At 41.5% G+C, this 26,673-nt stretch overlaps 1 protein-coding gene across 1 annotated transcript; it reads left to right on the forward strand.

The window, feature by feature from the left end:
• The first annotated feature begins 11,018 nt into the window (after positions 1-11,018).
• On the forward strand, positions 11,019-25,654 carry LOC129843349 (phytanoyl-CoA dioxygenase domain-containing protein 1-like). The gene is made up of 5 exons (XM_055911995.1): positions 11,019-11,065; positions 11,596-11,687; positions 12,765-12,904; positions 22,719-22,823; positions 24,983-25,654. The coding sequence occupies exons 1-5, from the start codon at positions 11,019-11,021 to the stop codon at positions 25,058-25,060; spliced, it is 462 nt and encodes a 153-aa protein (XP_055767970.1). The 3' UTR covers positions 25,061-25,654.
• The last annotated feature ends 1,019 nt before the right edge of the window (positions 25,655-26,673 follow it).

A 26,673-nucleotide genomic window follows, 5' to 3' on the forward strand; every position in this document is an offset into this window, starting at 1 on the left:
TAGTATTGTATTGTGTTTTGTGTAATATCAATAGTATTGTATTGTGTTTTGTGTAATATCAATAGTATTGTGATTGTGTTTTGTGTAATATCAATAGTATTGTGATTGTGTTTTGTGTAATATCAATGGTATTGTGATTGTGTTTTGTGTAATATCAATGGTATTGTATTGTGTTTTGTGTAATATCAATAGTATTGTATTGTGTTTTGTGTAATATCAATAGTATTGTGATTGTGTTTTGTGTAATATCAATAGTATTGTGATTGTGTTTTGTGTAATATCAATAGTATTGTATTGTGTTTTGTGTAATATCAATAGTATTGTATTGTGTTTTGTGTAATATCAATAGTATTGTATTGTGTTTTGTGTAATATCAATAGTTTTGTATTGTGTTTTGTGTAATATCAATAGTATTGTATTGTGTTTTGTGTAATATCAATAGTATTGTATTGTGTTTTGTGTAATATCAATAGTATTGTATTGTGTTTTGTGTAATATCAATAGTATTGTATTGTGTTTTGTGTAATATCAATAGTATTGTGATTGTGTTTTGTGTAATATCAATAGTATTGTGATTGTGTTTTGTGTAATATCAATAGTATTGTGATTGTGTTTTGTGTAATATCAATAGTATTGTGATTGTGTTTTGTGTAATATCAATGGTATTGTATTGTGTTTTGTGTAATATCAATAGTATTGTGATTGTGTTTTGTGTAATATCAATAGTATTGTGATTGTGTTTTGTGTAATATCAATAGTATTGTGATTGTGTTTTGTGTAATATCAATAGTATTGTATTGTGTTTTGTGTAATATCAATAGTATTGTATTGTGTTTTGTGTAATATCAATAGTATTGTATTGTGTTTTGTGTAATATCAATAGTATTGTATTGTGTTTTGTGTAATATCAATAGTATTGTGATTGTGTTTTGTGTAATATCAATAGTATTGTGATTGTGTTTTGTGTAATATCAATAGTATTGTGATTGTGTTTTGTGTAATATCAATAGTATTGTGATTGTGTTTTGTGTAATATCAATAGTATTGTGATTGTGTTTTGTGTAATATCAATAGTATTGTGATTGTGTTTTGTGTAATATCAATAGTATTGTATTGTGTTTTGTGTAATATCAATAGTATTGTATTGTGTTTTGTGTAATATCAATAGTATTGTACTGTGTTTTGTGTACTATCAATAGTATTGTATTGTGTTTTGTGTACTATCAATAGTATTGTGATTGTGTTTTGTGTACTATCAATAGTATTGTGATTGTGTTTTGTGTAATATCAATAGTATTGTGATTGTGTTTTGTGTAATATCAATAGTATTGTGATTGTGTTTTGTGTAATATCAATAGTATTGTATTGTGTTTTGTGTAATATCAATAGTATTGTATTGTGTTTTGTGTAATATCAATAGTATTGTATTGTGTTTTGTGTAATATCAATAGTATTGTATTGTGTTTTGTGTAATATCAATAGTATTGTATTGTGTTTTGTGTAATATCAATAGTATTGTATTGTGTTTTGTGTAATATCAATAGTATTGTATTGTGTTTTGTGTAATATCAATAGTATTGTGATTGTGTTTTGTGTAATATCAATAGTATTGTGATTGTGTTTTGTGTAATATCAATAGTATTGTGATTGTGTTTTGTGTAATATCAATAGTATTGTATTGTGTTTTGTGTAATATCAATAGTATTGTGATTGTGTTTTGTGTAATATCAATAGTATTGTGATTGTGTTTTGTGTAATATCAATAGTATTGTATTGTGTTTTGTGTAATATCAATAGTATTGTATTGTGTTTTGTGTAATATCAATAGTATTGTATTGTGTTTTGTGTAATATCAATAGTATTGTATTGTGTTTTGTGTAATATCAATAGTATTGTGATTGTGTTTTGTGTAATATCAATAGTATTGTGATTGTGTTTTGTGTAATATCAATAGTATTGTGATTGTGTTTTGTGTAATATCAATAGTATTGTGATTGTGTTTTGTGTAATATCAATAGTATTGTGATTGTGTTTTGTGTAATATCAATAGTATTGTATCGTGTTTTGTGTAATATCAATAGTATTGTATTGTGTTTTGTGTAATATCAATAGTATTGTATTGTGTTTTGTGTAATATCAATAGTATTGTATTGTGTTTTGTGTAATATCAATAGTATTGTGATTGTGTTTTGTGTAATATCAAAAGTATTGTGATTGTGTTTTGAGAAATATCAATAGTATTGTGATTGTGTTTTGTGTAATATCAATAGTATTGTATTGTGTTTTGTGTAATATCAATAGTATTGTATTGTGTTTTGTGTAATATCAATAGTATTGTATTGTGTTTTGTGTAATATCAATAGTATTGTATTGTGTTTTGTGTAATATCAATAGTATTGTATTGTGTTTTGTGTAATATCAATATTATTGTATTGTGTTTTGTGTAATATCAATAGTATTGTGATTGTGTTTTGTGTAATATCAATAGTATTGTGATTGTGTTTTGAGAAATATCAATAGTATTGTGATTGTGTTTTGTGTAATATCAATAGTTTTGTATTGTGTTTTGTGTAATATCAATAGTTTTGTATTGTGTTTTGTGTAATATCAATAGTATTGTATTGTGTTTTGTGTAATATCAATAGTATTGTATTGTGTTTTGTGTAATATCAATAGTATTGTATTGTGTTTTGTGTAATATCAATAGTATTGTATTGTGTTTTGTGTAATATCAATAGTATTGTATTGTGTTTTGTGTAATATCAATAGTATTGTATTGTGTTTTGTGTAATATCAATAGTATTGTGATTGTGTTTTGTGTAATATCAATAGTATTGTGATTGTGTTTTGTGTAATATCAATAGTATTGTGATTGTGTTTTGTGTAATATCAATAGTATTGTGATTGTGTTTTGTGTAATATCAATAGTATTGTATTGTGTTTTGTGTAATATCAATAGTATTGTGATTGTGTTTTGTGTAATATCAATAGTATTGTGATTGTGTTTTGTGTAATATCAATAGTATTGTATTGTGTTTTGTGTAATATCAATAGTATTGTATTGTGTTTTGTGTAATATCAATAGTATTGTATTGTGTTTTGTGTAATATCAATAGTATTGTATTGTGTTTTGTGTAATATCAATAGTATTGTGATTGTGTTTTGTGTAATATCAATAGTATTGTGATTGTGTTTTGTGTAATATCAATAGTATTGTGATTGTGTTTTGTGTAATATCAATAGTATTGTGATTGTGTTTTGTGTAATATCAATAGTATTGTGATTGTGTTTTGTGTAATATCAATAGTATTGTATTGTGTTTTGTGTAATATCAATAGTATTGTATTGTGTTTTGTGTAATATCAATAGTATTGTATTGTGTTTTGTGTAATATCAATAGTATTGTATTGTGTTTCGTGTAATATCAATAGTATTGTATTGTGTTTTGTGTAATATCAATAGTATTGTATTGTGTTTTGTGTAATATCAATAGTATTGTATTGTGTTTTGTGTAATATCAATAGTATTGTATTGTGTTTTGTGTAATATCAATAGTATTGTATTGTGTTTTGTGTAATATCAATAGTATTGTGTTTTGTGTAATATCAATAGTATTGTATTGTGTTTTGTGTAATATCAATAGTATTGTATTGTGTTTTGTGTAATATCAATAGTATTGTATTGTGTTTTGTGTAATATCAATAGTATTGTATTGTGTTTTGTGTAATATCAATAGTATTGTGATTGTGTTTTGTGTAATATCAAAAGTATTGTGATTGTGTTTTGAGAAATATCAATAGTATTGTGATTGTGTTTTGTGTAATATCAATAGTATTGTATTGTGTTTTGTGTAATATCAATAGTATTGTATTGTGTTTTGTGTAATATCAATAGTATTGTATTGTGTTTTGTGTAATATCAATAGTATTGTATTGTGTTTTGTGTAATATCAATAGTATTGTATTGTGTTTTGTGTAATATCAATAGTATTGTATTGTGTTTTGTGTAATATCAATAGTATTGTGATTGTGTTTTGTGTAATATCAATAGTATTGTGATTGTGTTTTGAGAAATATCAATAGTATTGTGATTGTGTTTTGTGTAATATCAATAGTTTTGTATTGTGTTTTGTGTAATATCAATAGTATTGTATTGTGTTTTGTGTAATATCAATAGTATTGTATTGTGTTTTGTGTAATATCAATAGTATTGTATTGTGTTTTGTGTAATATCAATAGTATTGTGATTGTGTTTTGTGTAATATCAATAGTATTGTGATTGTGTTTTGTGTAATATCAATAGTATTGTGATTGTGTTTTGTGTAATATCAATAGTATTGTGATTGTGTTTTGTGTAATATCAATAGTATTGTGATTGTGTTTTGTGTAATATCAATAGTATTGTATTGTGTTTTGTGTAATATCAATAGTATTGTATTGTGTTTTGTGTAATATCAATAGTATTGTATTGTGTTTTGTGTAATATCAATAGTATTGTATTGTGTTTTGTGTAATATCAATAGTATTGTGATTGTGTTTTGTGTAATATCAATAGTATTGTGATTGTGTTTTGTGTAATATCAAAAGTATTGTGATTGTGTTTTGAGAAATATCAATAGTATTGTGATTGTGTTTTGTGTAATATCAATAGTATTGTATTGTGTTTTGTGTAATATCAATAGTATTGTATTGTGTTTTGTGTAATATCAATAGTATTGTATTGTGTTTTGTGTAATATCAATAGTATTGTATTGTGTTTTGTGTAATATCAATAGTATTGTGTTTTGTGTAATATCAATAGTATTGTGATTGTGTTTTGTGTAATATCAATAGTATTGTGATTGTGTTTTGAGAAATATCAATAGTATTGTGATTGTGTTTTGTGTAATATCAATAGTTTTGTATTGTGTTTTGTGTAATATCAATAGTTTTGTATTGTGTTTTGTGTAATATCAATAGTATTGTATTGTGTTTTGTGTAATATCAATAGTATTGTATTGTGTTTTGTGTAATATCAATAGTATTGTATTGTGTTTTGTGTAATATCAATAGTATTGTATTGTGTTTTGTGTAATATCAATAGTATTGTATTGTGTTTTGTGTAATATCAATAGTATTGTATTGTGTTTTGTGTAATATCAATAGTATTGTGATTGTGTTTTGTGTAATATCAATAGTATTGTGATTGTGTTTTGTGTAATATCAATAGTATTGTGATTGTGTTTTGTGTAATATCAATAGTATTGTATTGTGTTTTGTGTAATATCAATAGTATTGTGATTGTGTTTTGTGTAATATCAATAGTATTGTGATTGTGTTTTGTGTAATATCAATAGTATTGTGATTGTGTTTTGTGTAATATCAATAGTATTGTATTGTGTTTTGTGTAATATCAATAGTATTGTGATTGTGTTTTGTGTAATATCAATAGTATTGTGATTGTGTTTTGTGTAATATCAATAGTATTGTGATTGTGTTTTGTGTAATATCAATAGTATTGTGATTGTGTTTTGTGTAATATCAATACTATTGTGATTGTGTTTTGTGTAATATCAATAGTATTTGATTGTGTTTTGTGTAATATCAATAGTATTGTATTGTGTTTTGTGTAATATCAATAGTATTGTATTGTGTTTTGTGTAATATCAATAGTATTGTATTGTGTTTTGTGTAATATCAATAGTATTGTATTGTGTTTTGTGTAATATCAATAGTATTGTATTGTGTTTTGTGTAATATCAATAGTATTGTGATTGTGTTTTGTGTAATATCAATAGTATTGTATTGTGTTTTGTGTAATATCAATAGTATTGTATTGTGTTTTGTGTAATATCAATATTATTGTGTTTTGTGTAATATCAATAGTATTGTATTGTGTTTTGTGTAATATCAATAGTATTGTATTGTGTTTTGTGTAATATCAATAGTATTGTATTGTGTTTTGTGTAATATCAATAGTATTGTATTGTGTTTTGTGTAATATCAATAGTATTGTGATTGTGTTTTGTGTAATATCAAAAGTATTGTGATTGTGTTTTGAGAAATATCAATAGTATTGTGATTGTGTTTTGTGTAATATCAATAGTATTGTATTGTGTTTTGTGTAATATCAATAGTATTGTATTGTGTTTTGTGTAATATCAATAGTATTGTATTGTGTTTTGTGTAATATCAATAGTATTGTATTGTGTTTTGTGTAATATCAATAGTATTGTATTGTGTTTTGTGTAATATCAATAGTATTGTGATTGTGTTTTGTGTAATATCAATAGTATTGTGATTGTGTTTTGTGTAATATCAATAGTATTGTGATTGTGTTTTGAGAAATATCAATAGTATTGTGATTGTGTTTTGTGTAATATCAATAGTTTTGTATTGTGTTTTGTGTAATATCAATAGTATTGTATTGTGTTTTGTGTAATATCAATAGTATTGTATTGTGTTTTGTGTAATATCAATAGTATTGTATTGTGTTTTGTGTAATATCAATAGTATTGTATTGTGTTTTGTGTAATATCAATAGTATTGTATTGTGTTTTGTGTAATATCAATAGTATTGTATTGTGTTTTGTGTAATATCAATAGTATTGTATTGTGTTTTGTGTAATATCAATAGTATTGTGATTGTGTTTTGTGTAATATCAATAGTATTGTGATTGTGTTTTGTGTAATATCAATAGTATTGTGATTGTGTTTTGTGTAATATCAATAGTATTGTATTGTGTTTTGTGTAATATCAATAGTATTGTGATTGTGTTTTGTGTAATATCAATAGTATTGTATTGTGTTTTGTGTAATATCAATAGTATTGTATTGTGTTTTGTGTAATATCAATAGTATTGTATTGTGTTTTGTGTAATATCAATAGTATTGTATTGTGTTTTGTGTAATATCAATAGTATTGTATTGTGTTTTGTGTAATATCAATAGTATTGTGATTGTGTTTTGTGTAATATCAATAGTATTGTGATTGTGTTTTGTGTAATATCAATAGTATTGTGATTGTGTTTTGTGTAATATCAATAGTATTGTGATTGTGTTTTGTGTAATATCAATAGTATTGTATTGTGTTTTGTGTAATATCAATAGTATTGTATTGTGTTTTGTGTAATATCAATAGTATTGTATTGTGTTGTGTAATATCAATAGTATTGTATTGTGTTTTGTGTAATATCAATAGTATTGTATTGTGTTTTGTGTAATATCAATAGTATTGTATTGTGTTTTGTGTAATATCAATAGTATTGTATTGTGTTTTGTGTAATATCAATAGTATTGTATTGTGTTTTGTGTAATATCAATAGTATTGTATTGTGTTTTGTGTAATATCAATAGTATTGTGTTTTGTGTAATATCAATAGTATTGTATTGTGTTTTGTGTAATATCAATAGTATTGTATTGTGTTTTGTGTAATATCAATAGTATTGTGATTGTGTTTTGTGTAATATCAATAGTATTGTATTGTGTTTTGGCTGCAATAATGGCTCTAGTTTTGTGTTTAGTCTAGTAGGTATTGTGTTTAATCTGTAATAATAGCTATAGTATTGTGTTTTGTTTTTAATAATAGCTATAGCATTGTGTTTAGTCTAGTACCATTAGTTTTGTGTTTAATCTTTATTAATAGCTATAGTATTGTGTTTTGTATGTAATAATTGTCACGGCCGTCAAAAGGAGGAAACCAAGGTGAAGCGTGGTATGCGTACATTCTTCTTTAATATAAGAATGAACACTGAACCCAAACTAACAAAATAACAAAACGAACCGTGAAGCTATACAAATGAGTGCTGACAGGCAACTACACAGACAAGAACCCACAAATTCCCAAGGGAAAATGGCTACCTAAATATGGTCCCAAATCAGAGACAACGATAAACAGCTCTGATTGGGAACCATAATCAGGCCACCATAGACTTCCAAATACCTAGAACTACAAAAAACCCTAGACTTACAAACACCCTAGACAATACAAAAACTAGCATACCCACCCTGTCACACCCTGACCTAACCAAAATAATAAAGAAAACAGAGATAGCTGAGGTCAGGGCGTGACAGTAACCCCCCCCCTCCCCCCAAAGGTGCGGACTCCCGCACCTCTACCGCAAACCTGAACTTATAGGGGAGGGTCCGGGTGGGCATCTACCCTCGGTAGCGGCTCTGGTTCTGGACACCGCTCCCCCTCTTTACACTGATCCCTCCGCCTTTGTAGATCCGGACCGTGGATCATCGCCGGAGGCCCTGGACTGGGGACCGTCGCCGGAGGCCCCGGGCTGGGGAATGTCGCCGGAGCCTCCGGACAGGGGATCGTCACTGGAGACTTCGTGTCATGGATCGTCACTGGAGGCTTCGTGCTATGGATCATCACTGGGGGCTTCGTGCCATGGATCATCACTGGAGGCTTCGTGCTATGGATCATCACTGGAGGCTTCGTGCCATGGATCATCACTGGAGGCTTCGTGCCATGGATCACCACTGGAGGCTTCGTGCCATGGATCACCACTGGAGGCTTCGTGTCATGGATCATCACCGGAGGCTTCGTGCCATGACTCCTCACTGGAGGCTTCGTGCCATGGATCATCACAGGAGGCTTCGTGCCATGACTCCTCACAGGAGGCTTCGTGCCATGGATCATCACTGGAGGCTTCGTGCCATGACTCCTCACTGGAGGCTTCGTGCCATGGATCATCACTGGAGGCTTCTTGCCATGGATCATCACAGGAGGCTTCGTGCCATGGATCACCACTGGAGGCTTCGTGCCATGGATCACCACTGGAGGCTTTGTGCCATGGATCATCACGGGAGGCTTCATGCCATGGATCATCATTGGAGTGAGGAGACGTATGGACAGTCTGGTACGTGGAGCTGCCACAAGGCTCACCAGGCTGGGGAGACATACAGGAGGCCTGGTTCTGTGGACAGGCACAGGACTCACCAGGCTGGAGAGACATTTGTCCTTGGCAGAGGCACCGGATACACTGGGCCGTGGAGGCGCACTGGAGGTCTCGAGCTTAGAGCAACCCGTCCTGGCTGGATGCTCACCCTAGCCCGGCAGATGCAGGGAGCTGGGATGTAGCGCACCGGGCTGTGAACGCGCACTGGAGACACCGTGCGCTCCACCGTATAACACGGTGCCTGACCATTACCACGCTTTTCCCCACGGTAAGCACGAGGAGATGGCTCAGGTCTCCAACCTGACTCAGCCAATCTCCTTGTGTGCCCCCCCAAAACATTTGCTGCCTCTCGGGCTTCCTTGCTAGCCGTGTTCCCTCGTAATGCTGGGACTCTTTACTCGCTGCCTCCGCCTTCCTCAATGCTTCCACCTGCTCCCATGGAAGGTGATCCCCTCTGGCCAGGATCTCCTCCCATGTCCAGGATCCTTTTCCGTCCAGGATGTCCTCCCATGTCCAGGAGTCCCTTTCACCACGCTGCTTGGTCCTTTGGTGGGAAGTTCTGTCACGGCCGTTAAAAGAACTGGACCAAAGCACAGCGTGGTGAGCGTACATATTCCTTTTTTATTTAGGATGACGCCGACCAAATCAATAAACAATACAAAAACAACCGTGAAGCTTAAGACTATGTTGCCAGTCAAGTTCTTCCACATGGATCTCGTTAAACCATTTCTGTATGGACCTCGCTTTGTGGACAGGGACACTGTCATGCTGAAATAGAAAAGGCGCTTCCCCAATCTTTTGCCACAAAGTTAGAAACACAGAATGTGTGTTACGCACGCCTCTGAGAAGAGGGAACGCAACTCCCTGCTACAACTCAACTCTCTGAAGTGCAAGAGGTATGGACTGTAGGTGCAAGTAAGGATGACACAAAAGCAGAATTTACCGTTTACTAGAATTTATTTTCTTATACGGTAATATGGGGAAAAGGGGCTGGACGGAACCAAAGCAAAGAAAGTAAATATCAAAGTTCCCCCTCTCCTATCTAACCTGCCTACCCACTTAACTTACCTAACTTAGCACCACTTGGTGCCCTAACCAAAATACAGGGGGTGGTCCGCCCAGGTCTTACCTAGTGTGCCTAGACAGTAAATATACTACGGGTATATGTATGCCCTCGGGCCTCTTGCCTAAGCACTCCCTAAGTGCCTTCTCCTTCCCCCCTGGGAACAAATGAAACAGAGTAATTATTAATGATTTCACAAACACTCACAAACACAGGACATAGAAAAACTGCTACCAACAACAACAGTACATACCACACTTTCTGATACACAACCCACACTATATCACAATCTAATTTTTCTCTCTCTCAATCTCCAAATCTCTACTCCTTATCTCATCTCTCTCCTCATCTCTCCTCTTCTGGGCAGAACACTGGCTTTTATCTTCAGGTGGCAATGGTAATTAGAGTCAGCTGCTTCTTGACGAGGGGACGAGGGGGCACACTCAAATACAAAACAGAACAAAGAAACTGGGGAACGTAACAATGTGTAGCGTTAAGATTTCCCTTCACTGGAAAAAGCCTGAACAAGAGCCCCAGACCATTATTCCTCTTCCATCAAACTTTACAGTTGGCACTATGCAAGTAGCGTTCTCCTGGCATCTGCCAAACCCAGGTTCGTCTACCATATGATGAAGCGTGATTCATCACTCCAGAGAACGTGTTTCCACTGCTACAGATTCCACTGGCGGCGAGCTTTACACCACTCTAGCCGACGCTTGGTATTGCGCATGGTGATCTTAGGTTTGTATGCGGCTGCTCGGCCATGGAAACCCATTTCATGAAGCTCCCGACGAACAGTTGTTGTGCTGACATTGCTTCCAGAGGCAGTTTGGAACTCGGTAGTGAGGTATCGAGGACAGACGATTTTTATGCACTATGCGCTTCAGCACTTGGCGGTCCCGTTCTGTGAGCTTGTGTGGCCTACCACTTCGCCGCTGAGCCGTTGTTGCTCCTAGATGTTTCCAATGCACAACAACAGCACTGACAGTTAACCGGGGCAGCTCAAGCAGGGCAGAAATTTGACAAACTGATTTGTTGGAAAGGTGTCATCCAGTAAAGGAGACTGCATGGCAGGAGACTATACAGCTGTCAGAAACGTTTGTGAGGATGAGAAGTGAGAGGTGCTACATGACTCTAGAATGTCACATGACTGTCACCTGATGTCTTAAGTATCTTAAGTATGTCACATGACCGTATATAAGAGATCACACAGGTTGAGGACTCCACATCACCAAGACTTCCATGCTACCACAGTTTCATACTGACCTACAGAGCCTCTGCTGTGACCATCATCCACACATCAGACCACCGTCCAGACAGACGGAGACCTCTGGGACTCCAGCAGAAGCAGACAGAGGTATGGAGAAGAGCAAATAATTATTTAAGACTTTGGTATGCTTTTATGGGCTTTAACCTCTCTCTATCTCTCTCTCTCTCTCTCTCTCCCCCCTCTCTCTATATCTCTCTCTCTCCCCCCTCTCTCTTCATATCCCACTCTCTATCCCTATCTCTCTCTCTCTCTCTCTCTCTCTCTCGTTTTCTCTCTCCCCCCCTCTCTCTATCTCTGTATTTCTCTCTCTCTCTCTCTCTCTCTCTCTGAGAGTAATAACTAGTATTTACTCAGCAGCTGTCTGATTCCTCCAGGTACTGGGGAATAGCTGGGGGTCCAGTCCTGTCTGTGTGGCTGGCTCTAGACGACTCACTGGCAGAAAACGGAGCCTTGAAGGTCATCCCAGGTACTGCAGCTCCCCTGACAACCTAAAACTCACCAAATCATTTAGTTTCCAGAAACGCACAGTTCAGTTCTAATTGGTGCCTGTTATGGGATTTTTATGAATAATGACTAAATGTGGTATACATTTAACGTAGAAATATAACTAACAGAATTATATCCTGTCTGATGAAGAATGCTTGTCCATAAGAAAGAGGGACTGTTGGTAGGCAAGGAACTGTGGCAGACAACTTGTGACCACTGTGGAACTGATATCAGGGATGGAAGTCTCCCCACCCAGGGAGGAGAGATACCTTGGGCTTGTAGTAGATTGTATAACAGGGAAGGAAGTCTCCCCACCCAGGGAGGAGATACCTTGGGCTTGTAGTAGATTGTATAGCAGGGATGGAAGTCTCCCCACCCAGGGAGGAGAGACCTTGGGCTTGTAGTAGATTGTATAACAGGGATGGAAGTCTCCCCACCCAGGGAGGAGATACCTTGGGCTTGTAGTAGATTGTATAACAGGGATGGAAGTCTCCCCACCCAGGGAGGGGGGAGACCTTGGGCTTGTAGTAGATTGTGTTGCAGAATGTGATAAGCAATGTATGCATAGGAGAAGACTTGTGAACTATGTTGCCATTGTTTCTGAGAGGAGGAGGGACGTTTATGACGAAATGTGAGGTATATAGACCAATGCACCGGAAATGATAAGCAGAGCTCTCTAAATAACCATTTCTGACAATTGTAGCTGGGCCTCCGCCTGATTCATTTCAACCAGTTTCCTACAAATTCTGGGTATCAGGCTGAGTAATCAATTCAATTGGGTTTATGAACACTGAGAACATAATTATCGTGACAGTGCCACAGCTAGATAAATAAATACTTAAATGTCTCCTCAAAATATGTAGCTGCATTTATCCAGGTTCAGTTAATGTTCTGAAAACCTCTCTGTCATTTTAGCATGAAATGACTGCAGTAAATGACTGTAATAAGCTGTTCTTTAATAGACATACAGACGACTACAGTCTGTGTGGTTAGTAAAGTGTTCACTCTCCTCTCCTCTCCTCCCTCCTCCTCTCCTCCTCCCCCCCTCCTCCTCCAGGAAGCCACTGCTCGGGCATGCTGCCCCACCAACTCGCCACCCGCCCCGGAAACATGCTGTCAGTCAACCAGGAGATCCCTGAGGAGCTGGTGCAAACAGACAGCGCTCTACTCTGCCCCCTGCTGGCTGGGCAGATGTCTGTAAGTCACTCCGTCCCACTACTGTTTTTTTTTTTTGTCATCACATTTTTATTTTTAAGAACAACAAATGTCAGCATCCTACTGGACAGTCTGTATTACAGGGAGTTCCCCATCCCAAGTCCTACTGGACAGTCTGTATTACAGGGAGTTCCCCATCCCAAGTCCTACTGGACAGTCTTTATTACAGGGAGCCCCCCATCCCAAGTCCTACTGGACATTCTGTATTACAGGGAGCTCCCCATCCCAAGTCCTACTGGACATTCTGTATTACAGGGAGCTCCCCATCCCAAGTCCTACTGGACATTCTGTATTACAGGGAGCTCCCCATCCCAAGTCCTACTGGACATTCTGTATTACAGGGAGCTCCCCATCCCAAGTCCTACTGGACATTCTGTATTACAGGGAGCTCCCCATCCCAAGTCCTACTGGACATTCTGTTTTACAGGGAGCTCCCCATCCCAAGTCCTACTGGACAGTCTGTATTACAGGGAGCTTCCCATCCCAAGTCCTACTGGACATTCTGTATTACAGGGAGCTCCCCGTCCCAAGTCCTATTGGACAGTCTGTATTACAGGGAGTTCCCATCCAAAGTCCTACTGGACATTCTGTATTACAGGGAGCTCCCCATCCCAAGTCCTACTGGACATTCTGTATTACAGGGAGCTCCCCATCCCAAGTCCTACTGGACAGTCTGTATTACAGGGAGCTTCCCATCCCAAGTCCTACTGGACATTCTGTAATACAGGGAGCTCCCCATCCCAAGTCCTACTGGACAGTCTGTATTACAGGGAGCTCCCCATCCCAAGTCCTACTGGACATTCTGTATTACAGGGAGCTTCCCATCCCAAGTCCTACTGGACATTCTGTATTACAGGGAGCTCCCCATCCCAAGTCCTACTGGACATTCTGTATTACAGGGAGCTCCCCATCCCAAGTCCTACTGGACAGTCTGTATTACAGGGAGCTCCCCATCCCAAGTCCTACTGGACATTCTGTATTACAGGGAGCTCCCCATCCCAAGTCCTACTGGACATTCTGTATTACAGGGAGCTCCCCATCCCAAGTCCTACTGGACAGTCTGTATTACAGGGATCTCCCCATCCCAAGTCCTACTGGACATTCTGTATTAAAGGGAGCTCCCCGTCCCAAGTCCTACTGGACATTCTGTATTACAGGGAGCTTCCCGTCCCAAATCCTACTGGACATTCTTTATTACAGGGAGCTCCCCATCCCAAGTCCTACTGGACATTCTGTATTACAGGGAGCTCCCCATCCCAAGTCCTACTGGACATTCTGTATTACAGGGAGCTTCCCATCCCAAGTCCTACTGGACATTCTGTATTACAGGGAGCTCCCCATCCCAAGTCCTACTGGACATTCTGTATTACAGGGAGCTCCCCATCCCAAGTCCTACTGGACATTCTGTATTACAGGGAGCTCCCCATCCCAAGTCCTACTGGACATTCTGTATTACAGGGAGCTTCCCGTCCCAAGTCCTACTGGACATTCTGCATTACAGGGAGCTCCCCATCCCAAGTCCTACTGGACATTCTGTATTACAGGGAGCTCCCCATCCCAAGTCCTACTGGACATTCTGTATTACAGGGAGCTCCCCATCCCAAGTCCTACTGGACATTCTGTATTACAGGGAGCTTCCCATCCCAAGTCCTACTGGACGTTCTGTATTACAGGGAGCTCCCCATCCCAAGTCCTACTGGACATTCTGTATTACAGGGAGCTCCCCATCCCAAGTCCTACTGGACATTCTGTATTACAGGGAGCTTCCCGTCCCAAGTCCTACTGGACATTCTGTATTACAGGGAGCTCCCCATCCCAAGTCCTACTGGACATTCTGTATTACAGGGAGCTCCCCATCCCAAGTCCTACTGGACATTCTGTATTACAGGGAGCTCCCCATCCCAAGTCCTACTGGACATTCTGTATTACAGGGAGCTCCCCATCCCAAGTCCTACTGGACAGTCTGTATTACAGGGAGCTCCCCATCCCAAGTCCTACTGGACAGTCTGTATTACAGGGAGCTCCCCATCCCAAGTCCTACTGGACATTCTTTATTACAGGGAGCTCCCCATCCCAAGTCCTACTGGACATTCTGTATTACAGGGAGCTCCCCATCCCAAGTCCTACTGGACATTCTGTATTACAGGGAGCTCCCCATCCCAAGTCCTACTGGACATTCTGTATTACAGGGAGCTCCCCATCCCAAGTCCTACTGGACATTCTGTATTACAGGGAGCTCCCCATCCCAAGTCCTACTGGACATTCTGTATTACAGGGAGCTCCCCATCCCAAGTCCTACTGGACATTCTGTATTACAGGGAGCTCCCCATCCCAAGTCCTACTGGACATTCTGTATTACAGGGAGCTCCCCATCCCAAGTCCTACTGGACATTCTGTATTACAGGGAGCTCCCCATCCCAAGTCCTACTGGACATTCTGTATTACAGGGAGCTTCCCATCCCAAGTCCTACTGGACGTTCTGTATTACAGGGAGCTCCCCATCCCAAGTCCTACTGGACATTCTGTATTACAGGGAGCTCCCCGTCCCAAGTCCTACTGGACATTCTGTATTACAGGGAGCTTCCCGTCCCAAGTCCTACTGGACATTCTGTATTACAGGGAGCTCCCCATCCCAAGTCCTACTGGACATTCTGTATTACAGGGAGCTCCCCATCCCAAGTCCTACTGGACATTCTGTATTACAGGGAGCTCCCCATCCCAAGTCCTACTGGACATTCTGTATTACAGGGAGCTCCCCATCCCAAGTCCTACTGGACAGTCTGTATTACAGGGAGCTCCCCATCCCAAGTCCTACTGGACATTCTGTATTACAGGGAGCTCCCCATCCCAAGTCCTACTGGACATTCTGTATTACAGGGAGCTCCCCATCCCAAGTCCTACTGGGCATTCTGTATTACAGGGAGCTCCCCATCCCAAGTCCTACTGGACAGTCTGTATTACAGGGAGCTCCCCATCCCAAGTCCTACTGGACAGTCTGTATTACAGGGAGCTTCCCATCCCAAGTCCTACTGGACATTCTGTAATACAGGGAGCTCCCCATCCCAAGTCCTACTGGACAGTCTGTATTACAGGGAGCTCCCCATCCCAAGTCCTACTGGACATTCTGTATTACAGGGAGCTTCCCATCCCAAGTCCTACTGGACATTCTGTATTACAGGGAGCTCCCCATCCCAAGTCCTACTGGACATTCTGTATTACAGGGAGCTCCCCATCCCAAGTCCTACTGGACATTCTGTATTACAGGGAGCTCCCCATCCCAAGTCCTACTGGACAGTCTGTATTACAGGGAGCTCCCCATCCCAAGTCCTACTGGACAGTCTGTATTACAGGGAGCTCCCCATCCCAAGTCCTACTGGACATTCTTTATTACAGGGAGCTCCCCATCCCAAGTCCTACTGGACATTCTGTATTACAGGGAGCTCCCCATCCCAAGTCCTACTGGACATTCTGTATTACAGGGAGCTCCCCATCCCAAGTCCTACTGGACATTCTGTATTACAGGGAGCTCCCCATCCCAAGTCCTACTGGACATTCTGTATTACAGGGAGCTCCCCATCCCAAGTCCTACTGGACATTCTGTATTACAGGGAGCTCCCCATCCCAAGTCCTACTGGACATTCTGTATTACAGGGAGCTCCCCATCCCAAGTCCTACTGGACATTCTGTATTACAGGGAGCTCCCCATCCCAAGTCCTACTGGACATTCTGTATTACAGGGAGCTCCCCATCCCAAGTCCTACTGGACATTCTGTATTACAGGGAGCTTCCCATCCCAAGTCCTACTGGACGTTCTGTATTACAGGGAGCTCCCCATCCCAAGTCCTACTGGACATTCTGTATTACAGGGAGCTCCCCGTCCCAAGTCCTACTGGACATTCTGTATTACAGGGAGCTTCCCGTCCCAAGTCCTACTGGACATTCTGTATTACAGGGAGCTCCCCATCCCAAGTCCTACTGGACATTCTGTATTACAGGGAGCTCCCCATCCCAAGTCCTACTGGACATTCTGTATTACAGGGAGCTCCCCATCCCAAGTCCTACTGGACATTGTGTATTACAGGGAGCTCCCCATCCCAAGTCCTACTGGACAGTCTGTATTACAGGGAGCTCCCCATCCCAAGTCCTACTGGACATTCTGTATTACAGGGAGCTCCCCATCCCAAGTCCTACTGGACATTCTGTATTACAGGGAGCTCCCCATCCCAAGTCCTACTGGGCATTCTGTATTACAGGGAGCTCCCCATCCCAAGTCCTACTGGACAGTCTGTATTACAGGGAGCTCCCCATCCCAAGTCCTACTGGACAGTCTGTATTACAGGGAGCTTCCCATCCCAAGTCCTACTGGACATTCTGTATTACAGGGAGCTCCCCGTCCCAAGTCCTATTGGACAGTCTGTATTACAGGGAGTTCCCATCCAAAGTCCTACTGGACATTCTGTATTACAGGGAGCTCCCCATCCCAAGTCCTACTGGACAGTCTGTATTACAGGGAGCTTCCCATCCCAAGTCCTACTGGACATTCTGTAATACAGGGAGCTCCCCATCCCAAGTCCTACTGGACAGTCTGTATTACAGGGAGCTCCCCATCCCAAGTCCTACTGGACATTCTGTATTACAGGGAGCTTCCCATCCCAAGTCCTACTGGACATTCTGTATTACAGGGAGCTCCCCATCCCAAGTCCTACTGGACATTCTGTATTACAGGGAGCTCCCCATCCCAAGTCCTACTGGACAGTCTGTATTACAGGGAGCTCCCCATCCCAAGTCCTACTGGACATTCTGTATTACAGGGAGCTCCCCATCCCAAGTCCTACTGGACATTCTGTATTACAGGGAGCTTCCCGTCCCAAGTCCTACTGGACATTCTGTATTACAGGGAGCTCCCCATCCCAAGTCCTACTGGACGTTCTGTATTACAGGGAGCTCCCCATCCCAAGTCCTACTGGACATTCTGTATTACAGGGAGCTCCCCATCCCAAGTCCTACTGGACATTCTGTATTACAGGGAGCTCCCCATCCCAAGTCCTACTGGACATTCTGTATTACAGGGAGCTCCCCATCCCAAGTCCTACTGGACAGTCTGTATTACAGGGAGCTCCCCATCCCAAGTCCTACTGGACATTCTGTATTACAGGGAGCTCCCCATCCCAAGTCCTACTGGACATTCTGTATTACAGGGAGCTCCCCATCCCAAGTCCTACTGGGCATTCTGTATTACAGGGAGCTCCCCATCCCAAGTCCTACTGGACAGTCTGTATTACAGGGAGCTCCCCATCCCAAGTCCTACTGGACAGTCTGTATTACAGGGAGCTTCCCATCCCAAGTCCTACTGGACATTCTGTATTACAGGGAGCTCCCCGTCCCAAGTCCTATTGGACAGTCTGTATTACAGGGAGTTCCCATCCAAAGTCCTACTGGACATTCTGTATTACAGGGAGCTCCCCATCCCAAGTCCTACTGGACAGTCTGTATTACAGGGAGCTTCCCATCCCAAGTCCTACTGGACATTCTGTAATACAGGGAGCTCCCCATCCCAAGTCCTACTGGACAGTCTGTATTACAGGGAGCTCCCCATCCCAAGTCCTACTGGACATTCTGTATTACAGGGAGCTTCCCATCCCAAGTCCTACTGGACATTCTGTATTACAGGGAGCTCCCCATCCCAAGTCCTACTGGACATTCTGTATTACAGGGAGCTCCCCATCCCAAGTCCTACTGGACAGTCTGTATTACAGGGAGCTCCCCATCCCAAGTCCTACTGGACATTCTGTATTACAGGGAGCTCCCCATCCCAAGTCCTACTGGACATTCTGTATTACAGGGAGCTCCCCATCCCAAGTCCTACTGGACAGTCTGTATTACAGGGATCTCCCCATCCCAAGTCCTACTGGACATTCTGTATTAAAGGGAGCTTCCCGTCCCAAGTCCTACTGGACATTCTGTATTACAGGGAGCTTCCCGTCCCAAGTCCTACTGGACATTCTGTATTACAGGGAGCTCCCCATCCCAAGTCCTACTGGACATTCTGTATTACAGGGAGCTTCCCGTCCCAAGTCCTACTGGACATTCTGTATTACAGGGAGCTCCCCATCCCAAATCCTACTGGACATTCTGTATTACAGGGAGCTCCCCATCCCAAGTCCTACTGGACATTCTGTATTACAGGGAGCTCCCCATCCCAAGTCCTACTGGACATTCTGTATTACAGGGAGCTCCCCATCCCAAGTCCTACTGGACGTTCTGTATTACAGGGAGCTCCCCATCCCAAGTCCTACTGGACATTCTGTATTACAGGGAGCTCCCCATCCCAAGTCCTACTGGACATTCTGTATTACAGGGAGCTTCCCGTCCCAAGTCCTACTGGACATTCTGTATTACAGGGAGCTCCCCGTCCCAAGTCCTACTGGACATTCTGTATTACAGGGAGCTCCCCATCCCAAGTCCTACTGGACATTCTGTATTACAGGGAGCTCCCCATCCCAAGTCCTACTGGACATTCTGTATTACAGGGAGCTCCCCATCCCAAGTCCTACTGGACAGTCTGTATTACAGGGAGCTCCCCATCCCAAGTCCTACTGGACATTCTGTATTTCAGGGAGCTCCCCATCCCAAGTCCTACTGGACATTCTGTATTACAGGGAGCTCCCCATCCCAAGTCCTACTGGGCATTCTGTATTACAGGGAGCTCCCCATCCCAAGTCCTACTGGACAGTCTGTATTACAGGGAGCTCCCCATCCCAAGTCCTACTGGACAGTCTGTATTACAGGGAGCTTCCCATCCCAAGTCCTACTGGACATTCTGTATTACAGGGAGCTCCCCGTCCCAAGTCCTATTGGACAGTCTGTATTACAGGGAGTTCCCATCCAAAGTCTTACTGGACATTCTGTATTACAGGGAGCTCCCCATCCCAAGTCCTACTGGACAGTCTGTATTACAGGGAGCTTCCCATCCCAAGTCCTACTGGACATTCTGTAATACAGGGAGCTCCCCATCCCAAGTCCTACTGGACAGTCTGTATTACAGGGAGCTCCCCATCCCAAGTCCTACTGGACATTCTGTATGACAGGGAGCTTCCCATCCCAAGTCCTACTGGACATTCTGTATTACAGGGAGCTCCCCATCCCAAGTCCTACTGGACATTCTGTATTACAGGGAGCTCCCCATCCCAAGTCCTACTGGACAGTCTGTATTACAGGGAGCTCCCCATCCCAAGTCCTACTGGACATTCTGTATTACAGGGAGCTCCCCATCCCAAGTCCTACTGGACATTCTGTATTACAGGGAGCTCCCCATCCCAAGTCCTACTGGACAGTCTGTATTACAGGGATCTCCCCATCCCAAGTCCTACTGGACATTCTGTATTAAAGGGAGCTTCCCGTCCCAAGTCCTACTGGACATTTTGTATTACAGGGAGCTCCCCATCCCAAGTCCTACTGGACATTCTGTATTACCCGGAGCTCCCCATCCCAAGTCCTACTGGACATTCTGTATTAAAGGGAGCTTCCCGTCCCAAGTCCTACTGGACATTTTGTATTACAGGGAGCTCCCCATCCCAAGTCCTACTGGACATTCTGTATTACAGGGAGCTCCCCATCCCAAGTCCTACTGGACATTCTGTATTACAGGGAGCTTCCCGTCCCAAGTCCTACTGGACATTCTTTATTACAGGGAGCTCCCCATCCCAAGTCCTACTGGACATTCTGTATTACAGGGAGCTCCCCATCCCAAGTCCTACTGGACATGAAGTATTACAGGGAGCTTCCCATCCCAAGTCCTACTGGACATTCTGTATTACAGGGAGCTCCCCATCCCAAGTCCTACTGGACATTCTGTATTACAGGGAGCTCCCCATCCCAAGTCCTACTGGACATTCTGTATTACAGGGAGCTCCCCATCCCAAGTCCTACTGGACATTCTGTATTACAGGGAGCTTCCCGTCCCAAGTCCTACTGGACATTCTGTATTACAGGGAGCTCCCCATCCCAAGTCCTACTGGACATTCTGTATTACAGGGAGCTCCCCATCCCAAGTCCTACTGGACATTCTGTATTACAGGGAGCTCCCCATCCCAAGTCCTACTGGACATTCTGTATTACAGGGAGCTTCCCATCCCAAGTCCTACTGGACGTTCTGTATTACAGGGAGCTCCCCATCCCAAGTCCTACTGGACATTCTGTATTACAGGGAGCTCCCCATCCCAAGTCCTACTGGACATTCTGTATTACAGGGAGCTTCCCGTCCCAAGTCCTACTGGACATTCTGTATTACAGGGAGCTCCCCATCCCAAGTCCTACTGGACATTCTGTATTACAGGGAGCTTCCCATCCCAAGTCCTACTGGACATTCTGTATTACAGGGAGCTTCCCGTCCCAAGTCCTACTGGACATTCTGTATTACAGGGAGCTTCCCGTCCCAAGTCCTACTGGACAGTCTGTATTACAGGGAGCTCCCCATCCCAAGTCCTACTGGACAGTCTGTATTACAGGGAGCTCCCCATCCCAAGTCCTACTGGACATTCTGTATTACAGGGAGCTCCCCATCCCAAGTCCTACTGGACATTCTGTATTACAGGGAGCTCCCCATCCCAAGTCCTACTGGACATTCTGTATTACAGGGAGCTCCCCATCCCAAGTCCTACTGGACATTCTGTATTACAGGGAGCTCCCCATCCCAAGTCCTACTGGACATTCTGTATTACAGGGAGCTCCCCATCCCAAGTCCTACTGGACAGTCTGTATTACAGGGAGCTCCCCATCCCAAGTCCTACTGGACATTCTGTATTACAGGGAGCTCCCCATCCCAAGTCCTACTGGACATTCTGTATTACAGGGAGCTCCCCATCCCAAGTCCTACTGGACATTCTGTATTACAGGGAGCTCCCCATCCCAAGTCCTACTGGACATTCTGTATTACAGGGAGCTTCCCATCCCAAGTCCTACTGGACGTTCTGTATTACAGGGAGCTCCCCATCCCAAGTCCTACTGGACATTCTGTATTACAGGGAGCTTCCCATCCCAAGTCCTACTGGACATTCTGTATTACAGGGAGCTTCCCGTCCCAAGTCCTACTGGACATTCTGTATTACAGGGAGCTTCCCGTCCCAAGTCCTACTGGACATTCTGTATTACAGGGAGCTCCCCATCCCAAGTCCTACTGGACATTCTGTATTACAAGGAGCTCCCCATCCCAAGTCCTACTGGACATTCTGTATTACAGGGAGCTCCCCATCCCAAGTCCTACTGGACATTCTGTATTACAGGGAGCTCCCCATCCCAAGTCCTTTTGGACATTCTGTATTACAGGGAGCTCCCCATCCCAAGTCCTACTGGGCATTCTGTATTACAGGGAGCTTCCCATCCCAAGTCCTACTGGACATTCTGTATTACAGGGAGCTCCCCGTCCCAAGTCCTACTGGACATTCTGTATTACAGGGAGCTCCCCATCCCAAGTCCTACTGGACAGTCTGTATTACAGGGAGCTCCCCATCCCAAGTCCTACTGGACAGTCTGTATTACAGGGAGCTCCCCATCCCAAGTCCTACTGGACATTCTGTATTACAGGGAGCTTCCCATCCCAAGTCCTACTGGACATTCTGTATTACAGGGAGCTTCCCATCCCAAGTCCTACTGGACATGAAGTATTACAGGAAAATACACTGGGCATTCTCTATTCTTCTACAACTATATTATGTTTCTCACTAATAGTGCTGCACAAATAATAAGAATTAAGTTTCCATTTGGGATTGTGACTTGATGTTGATGTTAACCAAATGAGATCCATGATGGGTTCCTGGTCCACGCCAGTGACCCCAACACATCCCAGAAGAGACGCTGTGGCTTCGTGATCCGATACGTCCCTACCTGTGCCTACCCTATACAGGTGAGAACTACTGTAGATATGTCTCTACCTGTATCTACCCTATACAGGTGAGAACTACTGTAGATATGTCTCTACCTGTGCCTACCCTATACAGGTGAGAACTACTGTAGATATGTCTCTACCTGTATCTACCTGTATCTACCCTATACAGGTGAGAACTACTGTAGATATGTCTCTACCTGTATCTACCCTATACAGGTGAGAACTACTGTAGAGATGTCTCTACCTGCTCCTTCCCTATACAGGTGAGAACTACTGTAGATATGTCTCTACCTGTATCTACCCTATACAGGTGAGAACTACTGTAGATATGTCTCTACCTGTATCTACCTTAAAAACAGGTGAGAACTACTGTAGATATGTCTCTACCTGTATCTACCCTATACAGGTGAGAACTACTGTAGATATGTCTCTACCTGTATCTAACCTATACAGGTGAGAACTACTGTAGATATGTCTCCACCTGTATCTACCCTATACAGGTGAGAACTACTGTAGATATGTCTCTACCTGTATCTAACCTATACAGGTGAGAACTACTGTAGATATGTCTCTACCTGTATCTACCCTATACAGGTGAGAACTACTGTAGATATGTCTCTACCTGTATCTACCCAATACAGGTGAGAACTACTGCAGATATGTCTCTACCTGTGTCTACTCTATACAGGTGAGAGCTACTGTAGATATGTCTCTACCTGTATCTACCCTATACAGGTGAGAACTACTGTAGATATGTCTCTACCTGTATCTACCCTATACAGGTGAGAACTACTGTAGATATGTCTCTACCTGTATCTACCCTATACAGGTGAGAACTACTGTAGATATGTCTCTACCTGTATCTACCCTATACAGGTGAGAACTACTGTAGATATGTCTCTACCTATGTCTACCCTATACAGGTGAGAACTACTGTAGATATGTCTCTACCTGTATCTACCCTATACAGGTGAGAACTACTGTAGATATGTCTCTACCTGTGTCTACCCTATACAGGTGAGAACTACTGTAGATATGTCTCTACCTGTATCTACCCTATACAGGTGAGAACTACTGTAGATATGTCTCTACCTGTATCTACCCTATACAGGTGAGAACTACTGTAGATATGTCTCTACCTGTATCTACCCTATACAGGTGAGAACTACTGTAGATATGTCTCTACCTGTATCTACCCTATACAGGTGAGAACTACTGTAGATATGTCTCTACCTGTATCTACCCTATACAGGTGAGAACTACTGTAGATATGTCTCTACCTGTATCTACCCTATACAGGTGAGAACTACTGTAGATATGTCTCTACCTGTATCTACCCTATACAGGTGAGAGCTACTGTAGATATCTCTACCTGTATCTACCCTATACAGGTGAGAACTACTGTAGATATGTCTCTACCTGTATCTACCCTATACAGGTGAGAACTACTGTAGATATGTCTCTACCTGTATCTACCTGTGCCTACCCTATACAGGTGAGAACTACTGTAGATATGTCTCTACCTGTATCTACCCTATACAGGTGAGAACTACTGTAGATATGTCTCCACCTGTATCTACCCTATACAGGTGAGAACTACTGTAGATATGTCTCTACCTGTATCTACCCTATACAGGTGAGAACTACTGTAGATACGTCCCTACCTGTGCCTACCCTATACAGGTGAGAGCTACTGTAGATATCTCTACCTGTATCTACCCTATACAGGTGAGAACTACTGTAGATATGTCTCTACCTGTGTCTACCCTATACAGGTGAGAACTACTGTAGATATGTCTCTACCTGTATCTACCCTATACAGGTGAGAACTACTGTAGATATGTCTCTACCTGTATCTACCCTATACAGGTGAGAACTACTGTAGATATGTCTCTACCTGTGTCTACCCTATACAGGTGAGAACTACTGTAGATATGTCTCTACCTGTATCTACCCTATACAGGTGAGAACTATTAAAGTGAGAACAATCAAGGAAGTACAGAGCCTGGATGGGTGCCAACTGTGGTGACCTCTCTTTACTGAAGGTTATCTGTCTAATTGGAGGCCTGTTCCCTTATTATGCCTTTGGAAAGAGATGGAAACTCAATTCCAGTGCTTTTGCAGAGATCAGACTCCATGAATACGTGACCGCTGGGTTTCTCTCTCTCTCTCTGCAGGACCCAGACCGCCCCAGACGTTTCCATGCTACAGTGATGGCCAGTGGATCAGACCAGTTCAGTCACTTCTCCACCTAGCTATGATAAGCCTTACACCACAACTCCAACCATATCCATACCGATCGCATTACTGTATTACTGTCTGCTACTTAGAGGATCCTAATGATGCTGTGTTCACCTTGATGACTTACTGCTGTGGTCACCTTGATGACTTACTGCTGTGGTCACCTTGATGACTTACTGCTGTGGTCACCTTGATGACTTACTGCTGTGGTCACCTTGATGACTTACTGCTGTGGTCACCTTGATGACTTACTGCTGTGGTCACCTTGATGACTTACTGCTGTGTTCACCTTGATGACTTACTGCTGTGGTCACCTTGATGACTTACTGCTGTGGTCACCTTGATGACTTACTGCTGTGGTCACCTTGATGACTTACTGCTGTGGTCACCTTGATGACTTACTGCTGTGGTCACCTTGATGACTTACTGCTGTGGTCACCTTGATGACTTACTGCTGTGGTCACCTTGATGACTTACTGCTGTGGTCACCTTGATGACTTACTGCTGTGGTCACCTTGATGACTTACTGCTGTGGTCACCTTGATGACTTACTGCTGTGGTCACCTTGATGACTTACTGCTGTGGTCACCTTGATGACTTACTGCTGTGCCGCCACTATTTCACTTTTTCTTACTTGTGAATTTATACAGTGAGCTCCAACAGTATTGGTACAGTGACACGTTTTGTTGTTTTGGCTCTGTAGTCCAGCACTTTGGATTTTAAATGATGCAATGACTTTGAGGATGAAAGGAAGACTGTCTGCTTTGATTTAAGGGTATTTTCTTCCATATCGGATGAACGGTTTAAAAATTACATCACTTTTTGTACATAGTCCCTTCATTTTAGGAGACCAAAAGTACTGGGACAAATTCACTTCTATGTATCAAACGTTTAGTATTCGGTCCCATGTTCATAGCACGCATTGACGATATCAAGCTTGTGACTCTACTAACTTGTTGGATTTGCATTTGTTGATTGTTTTGGTTGTGTTTCAGATTATTTTGTGTAGAAACGTTAAATAATGAAGGATTAGAATCGACTATGTCTTCAAACACTTCTACATTAATGTTGGTGTTATCATCATTTCGGATAATCCTGAATTAATCTTGATTAAAGATGAGTGAGAAATTTACAGGCATAAACATCATACTCTCCAAAAATGCTAATCTCCCCTGTTATTGTAATGGTGAGAGGTTAGCATGTCTTGGGGATATGATATAAAATGATAACCTCCCCTGTTATTGTAATGGTGAGAGATTAGCATTTCTTGGGGATATAAAATGCTAACCTCCCCTGTTGTTGTAATGGTGAGAGATTAGCATTCCTTGGGGATATAAAATGCTAACCTCCCCTGTTATTGTAATGGTGAGAGGTTAGCATGTCTTAGGGATATAAAATGCTAACCTCCCCTGTTATTGTAATGGTGAGAGATTAGCATGTCTTGGGGATATGAAATGCTAACCTCCCCTGTTATTGTATTGGTGAGAGGTTAGCATGTCTTGGGGATATGATATAAAATGCTAACCTCCCCGGTTATTGTAATGGTGAGAGGTTAGCATGTCTTGGGGATATAAAATGCTAACCTCCCCTGTTATTGTATAGGTGAGAGGTTAGCATGTCTTGTGGA

This window comes from Salvelinus fontinalis, unplaced genomic scaffold (assembly GCF_029448725.1).
Source record: "Salvelinus fontinalis isolate EN_2023a unplaced genomic scaffold, ASM2944872v1 scaffold_0123, whole genome shotgun sequence".
Lineage (NCBI taxonomy): Eukaryota > Metazoa > Chordata > Actinopteri > Salmoniformes > Salmonidae > Salvelinus > Salvelinus fontinalis.